General features: G+C 38.2%; 1 protein-coding gene across 1 annotated transcript; it reads right to left on the bottom strand.

Moving 5' to 3' along the window:
• Positions 1 to 2281: 2281 nt before the first annotated feature.
• On the bottom strand, positions 2282 to 5975 carry LOC143576498 (protein ALTERED PHOSPHATE STARVATION RESPONSE 1-like). The gene is made up of 5 exons (XM_077060574.1): positions 5295 to 5975; positions 5155 to 5220; positions 4086 to 4285; positions 3783 to 4006; positions 2282 to 3024 (listed from the first exon to the last, which is right to left on the bottom strand). The coding sequence occupies exons 1-5, from the start codon at positions 5968 to 5970 to the stop codon at positions 2388 to 2390; spliced, it is 1803 nt and encodes a 600-aa protein (XP_076916689.1). The 5' UTR covers positions 5971 to 5975; the 3' UTR covers positions 2282 to 2387.
• Between the last annotated feature and the right edge of the window lie 239 nt (positions 5976 to 6214).

The raw sequence follows: 6214 nt of genomic DNA, 5'->3' as shown, positions 1-6214 counted from the left end.
CCGGTGAATGTTTGTTGGGGATAGAGAGAGAGAGAGAGAGGCCAGCGGCGACTAATCTTTGGAGATAGAGAGAGAGGTCGGCGGCGGTGGAGGAGTAGAGGCTGCCGGCGGCTGCGAGGGTGGAGGAGGCGAGCTAGCGTTGGAGAGGAGAAGGAGGAGAGCTAGGGTGGAGTAGTTTTTTTGTTATGTCCGATAATGAAAAACGAAGAAGAAAAAGTCAGAAGTGATAGGTGCAAGTCTTCTAGGAGAAAAGGACACACATACATTTTTTAATGAAATGTCTTCTAAAAAACAAACACACTGCAGAGCACAACGTCTGCGCATGGTCTGCGCGGCGCAGACAAAAGAGGTGGAAAAGTGATTTTAATGAAAAACAAACACCACCGTAGTATCCTTAGACCTGTATGCATATTAGAACTTTCGTTTACCAAAGATTATTCTTTGATCAGTGTAACCGTTGTCGTGTAACTGCTAGTCATAAAGGCATTGGTTTGGAGTAGTTCAGAAGTTCAGTGGGAGTTGTATGCAGTCAAGATGAGATTCTGTACTCTTACATGATATGTATAGTTAGACATCGTGGTGCCTTCGTTGATTCAAACTGGTGAAGTGTGAGGCCTCACCCAAACTTATTGTGTGTTTGATTAGACTACTTTGATTTTAGATAAAGAACAATAATAATTTAACCCCATGTGAGATTGAATCTGATCCATGTCTAAACGTTCAATTGATATCTTATACGGAAAGGATGTATGTCAACGATTACCATAAGGTCATTTTCTTACAATAGTGTATTCCAATATGTTTTGGTTAATGACTTAAAGTGTCATCACTTGTTGGGGGCAGCTATATGTAGCAAGAACACCAATGGTTGGCAGCGTTAAGGAACTTAATCAGAAACCGTCTAAGTGGGAGACAATTGGAAATTATGGACCGATTCAGTTAAGTCAACGTGGCTAACCTAGTTATGACCCGTGAGAGTTGCTCCTTGGGTAACGAACATCAAACCCTCTTAAATTAGTTAACCGGTATTGACATATAATAACGAGATGGTAAAATTTAAGGACTTGGCTTTGGAGTTAGATATGAGTTTGGTGGCCGGTTGAATTAACTAGTTTGTTAGTTAATCTAATTAACCTAACCTAAGAGGCTAATTATAACAAGAACCCTAGCCCCCAAAGCTCCTTCTCTCTCAACTCATCCACCCCACCTTCTCCGGCCATCCCCTGCCCGCTGGAAACCAGCAACCGCTACCTTGCGCCGTCGCCGCTGCCTTATGCCACCACTGCTGCTGTCTTGCGTCGCTGTCCAGCCACCACCATCCGCTGTTGCTGCTACTGTGCACCACCACAAGCGGGTCTCGTCTCGTTTAGTCACATAGCAAAGTTTTTTTTAACTCTCGGTGTCTCAATCGGTTAATCATTAACCATGGTATGATTTTTCTCATCGGTAGATAGTATAATAAACAGTTTATTATATTTACTGTGCTCGTATTGTTTGTAATCGGAACCTGTCGGGTTTTATTTTGGTGTTGATTACTCGTTTTATTCCGCTGCGATTTTATATTAATTAACCGGACTAATTAATATGCTAACAATTATCGACCCGTTTTGATAATAAAGTTTGTTTGATCACCACTGAAAAAACTATCAAATAGAATCATCCATTTGCACATCTTCGACAATGCATGTCCCAAGCTCACTATTTGCTTTTTGAGCTAAAATAAAACTAATTTGTACCGTACTTATTCAAGTTTTTTTTGCACCGCATGATACATCTAATGATTAGCTCGATTTAGCTGGTAGCTACGATTCAGGTATAGGGTATATAAATTTAAATTCAACATACCCAATAAATCCGGTTTAGTGGGTATTTTAGTTTCACCTTGACAATCTGTGAGCTCTCTTCTTTTTTGCGTCATCCTTATGAGTTGAGATCTTATATATAGTCATAAATGATTTAAGTAATTGTTTTGATATCGTTTTTTCCTATCTAGGAACTAGATCTTGGTTTTTTACTCATGCGCACGATGTGCCCGAAGGTGAGTAGTACATCCCCTAATTGTGATGCTAGAGATCAAGAACATGACAAGTTGATCTTCATAAACATCAAGTTTTAATTGAGTTAACAAGTTGCACGAAGTTGAAGCAGTTCACTTAAATCAGAAAATGACATGTTGATCTGATGATAGCATAGCCTACACCGAACTTGTGTAGGCTGGAATGCAATTAACTCTAAACTATTTTCAAAAATGTAAAATTTTAAGTATTATATTCTTGAAAACCGAAATGCTAAAGTAGACATGTTACACACATCGTTCACTTGTAACAAACTGAAGTGATACCAAACAAGTTCCAACAACATGTGGGTTTATAGCAACTAATAAGATTTCATACGTTTGAAGGTCTAGATGGTGGCCTCCTATAATTTGAATACAAATTTCCAGCAGTTTCACCCTTCTCCTTTATATCTTGATACATCTTCCAGGATTCTTCACAATAGTTAGCCAAACGATCAAAAACCTTGGTCAAACTCCCATCAACCATGCTCCAATCCCACTCTATAATCTTCTTCTTCTCTCCATTCTCGTTCAAACTCAACTCTTTATTCTTCATTTCTTCTTCGACCAAAAGACTATGCATATTGCATAACAATTCTTTAATCACATCACTTACTTTCTGTGACAACGGTGTCCGGATCCCACCTGACCAGTCGCGGCACATGATGAAAATCGGTGGGGCAACTACTCGTCGAGGAGAGAAGGCCCGTCGGCCCTTGACTCGTTCTTTTGGTTGAGTGATGCAGTTTTGGAGCCAGTTGTTGATTGATTCAACATATGATGTGTAGGATTTCACCAAATCTGAAAAGGCTGATCCGAGGCACTCCACCTCCTGTTCTAGCTTGACCATGATCATATGGTTATTGGTCTCGGTGTGGCTAGTCCGTGTTCTTGAATAGTTAGCGGATGTGATGGTTGTGTGTTGAGCATGGTGGCATTCGAGCATCGCCTTCCACATTCTCATCAAACTACAAGAACCGACCACAAGAAAATAATCAGGTTTTGAGTTGTTATATTTAACATGTTTAATAAACAAGTCGTGTTTGGGTGACATGTTTAGTTATAGCGATTAGGCCGGTAAATATCACCAGTTACAAGTTTTTATTTTTAGGTCCAACATATTAATGTTAATGTTTACTTTTTATGTTGTTCGTCTATGTTCATTTAGGTTCGTGAACTGTTTGTTACTACTATTTACAAACAAACATATACGAACACGAAAATGCTCATTTTTCAACAAACGAATACGGACATTGTTCATTTAATTGTTCGTGATTGATTGTTGTCGGTTAAAATTAAATGAATGAACACGGATGTGCTCCTTTCGTGTTTGCTCGGTACATTTACAAGCATAATATGTATTATGTTTGGGTTTATCTATATGACCATTTAATTTAACAGGTCGTCACGCAACCCATTTACGACAAGTTTAACCCAGTTATTACAATCAGATTAACATGTTTACAACTTGATTACTACCAACAAACTCGTCAACCCTTTTAACACATTTAAGTAAATGAGTTAAATAATTTGGGTTTCATAATTTCAAGTGTTTCTGGGATATAGGGACTCATTGGGTTGGTGTTTTTGACACAAACAAATATATAGTTCCTGCTTAGGCTAACGATTCGACCAGCCAACCAGAAACATGTAGACTCTCCAACCACACACGATTCACACCCCTAGGTCACGGTTTCAAAAACTAGAATACAATTAAAATGCCTACCCTTGAATGAGTTCCATTAGTTGAGGTTGTAGTTCCTCATCCCTCATTTTCTCAATCTGTTTGGATATGGAATCAACTGTATGCAATGCAACCTTCATGCGCGAGTGCAAATCTTTAGCAGCAGCCCGGGTTTTATCGATTAAATGAGGTTTATGATCCTTGGTGAATTGGCGTCTAAGTTTGTCACACTTTTTATCATACTCCTTCCTAATATTTTCACTCGCCTGTGTCTTTCAAAAACAGAACAATCATAATCAACGTTCAAAAAATGACATTTGACCCAAAAAGTCAAAATGTGTTTACCTTGACTTCATCATAGAGCTTCCTTTCCCAGGCATATAATCTGTCAAGTGTTGAAGAATGACTTCCTGCTATCATGCAAAACTCCTGTACGAAATTGTTTTCGTTATCGTCGGTTGATGGTGTGATTGGAAGACACAGTAATGATGTACTTGAAGACATTGATCGCTTCCAGGTAATGACATTTGTTGTTTGATGAGGTTCTACATTCAAGAAGCACAAAATAAAAAATAAAAAAACATGTCACTTATTGTCACTTTTGCAAATTGGATGCCAACTTACAATATGAGCCTGGCCTACATAACTTCGGACCATTAGACTACTTTACCTTAGAGCTAGATAGCCTTATTTTGGTTTAACTTTTACATAAAGCTACTTTTATTTTTATTTCATGCTTGACTAAAAGAAAAAAAATACTATCTGTAAACATTTTAGTATTATTTTAATCAACCAACGCCTCAAATACATCAAATGTGACATAATTATAGTGTAAATTAGGCGTGTAAACGAGCCAAGCCGCTTGTGAGCTACTTGAGATCGACTTCTAAAAAGCTCCTAATTCAAGCTTAAACGAGTTTGAGCCTAAATATAAGCTTGTTTGATAAAGAGACCGAGCCTTAGCTTTATTTACCAAGTTCGAGCCAACTAGTGGGCCTACTATGTATATAATTTTTATTGTAGAATTAATCTAATATATATATATATATTATAAATAACTCAATATTATATTTCTATATAAGTTAATTAATAAACGAGTTGAGTTTGACCTTAAAAAATTACTCACGAATCACTAGCTCTCTGTAAGTTAAACGAGCTTCCCCTCGACTCGTTACAACTAGCCAGGGTTGTAAAGGTAATGCTTAAATGCCGCTTAATCACTAGTTGGTACCCCACCGACTCGTCGCCGATTAATCACTTTCTGAGCAAAATTGGTCAAAACTGAAAATTTTATATAAAAAACATGGTATATGTGCTTGAAAAATTACATGTAAATTGCAACCCTACTAATCCTGCTTAGTCGTTATTCCCTACTGCACCGCTCTAGTAGCGTCTATCGAGTTACAAAATTTACCATGTAAAACAAGTGCGTTTCCTCCAAAACAAGTTAGTAGCGATGATGATGATCCACTTGACCCACCTAAAAACCAAACATTCATCTCAAATTAACAATCAAAACAATCATCACATATATCTAAACAAAACACAACATACCATTTGCTTCCGAATAAGTAATCTGAATCTTATTCGCCTCGAGCATCCTCGAGATCTCATCACCTGATTTCGAAGCTCTAATGAAGCAATTCTCAATCTCTTTAATACTTGAAGCAAAATCTTTACCCCCAAATGGGATAACTTCCAAAGGATCATCCGTTTGGTCCACGGTTAAACAATTGTCCTTTGAATCACTACACGGGTCTAGTTCGGTGTGATCATTTTCCAGAACCGAACCAAACCCGTGTGATTCACTATCACTTAAATGATCATCATCACAATGTGCATTTTGGTCATGTTTCAGTCGATCATGACTCATTAATCTAAAGCTCCCATCAGTGGGATCAAAGTAGTCCCACGAGAACCGCGGCAGTGGTGGTAGTGGCTGCGGTGACTCCACGACATCTACATAAACCTTATCGGTATTGCTAATCTTGATAGGGTTAATATTAACCCCACCACCTGAGATCATGTGATTTACGGCATTGTTGCAGCCAATCTCTGTTTCTGCGAATTTACCGATGGTGATTCCGATATTACGAAGCGATTGGACATACACAATGTGTGCCGCTGCTAAATCGTACCTTGAATCGACCGCTTGTTTCATGTAACGTTTGCGTTCTTTGCATAATCGCAAAGGTTCGCAGGTCTCGGTTTTCGAATGAGAAATGCCCATTTTCAAATAAAATAGTAGTTTTCTTTTAGAACGTCAGCTATAAATACATCAGCACAAACCGACCCATAAATCAACACCTTCTTCTTTGATCAGCTAGCCATTTTAATTTAGAGGCGAAATGATTTGGAAGAAAAAGTGACAGTGAAACTTGAATGAATATCTGGGAATCTGATTCAATGGATTTATGAAAAAAGTGTAGGGAATCTGGCAGGATGAGTCATCAACACCACCATTGTTGTTGATT

The sequence above is a fragment of the Bidens hawaiensis genome, unplaced genomic scaffold (genome assembly GCF_021521415.1).
Source record: "Bidens hawaiensis isolate Kalapana, Puna unplaced genomic scaffold, B.hawaiensis_p1.1 tig00028230_1, whole genome shotgun sequence".
NCBI classification, from domain to species: domain Eukaryota; kingdom Viridiplantae; phylum Streptophyta; class Magnoliopsida; order Asterales; family Asteraceae; genus Bidens; species Bidens hawaiensis.
Note: the sequence above shows the minus strand (reverse complement) of the source record. Positions and strands in the feature narration are given on the sequence as shown.

Coding starts and splice junctions, on each gene's coding strand:
- LOC143576498 (XM_077060574.1), bottom strand. CDS start 5,970: ATGGGCATTTCTCATTCGAAAACCGAGACCTGCGAACCTTTGCGATTA. Junction 5,221..5,294: donor TACTTATTCGGAAGCAAATG/GTATGTTGTGTT, acceptor TTTGGTTTTTAG/GTGGGTCAAGTGGATCATCA. Junction 3,025..3,782: donor CTAATGGAACTCATTCAAGG/GTAGGCATTTTA, acceptor CGGTTCTTGTAG/TTTGATGAGAATGTGGAAGG.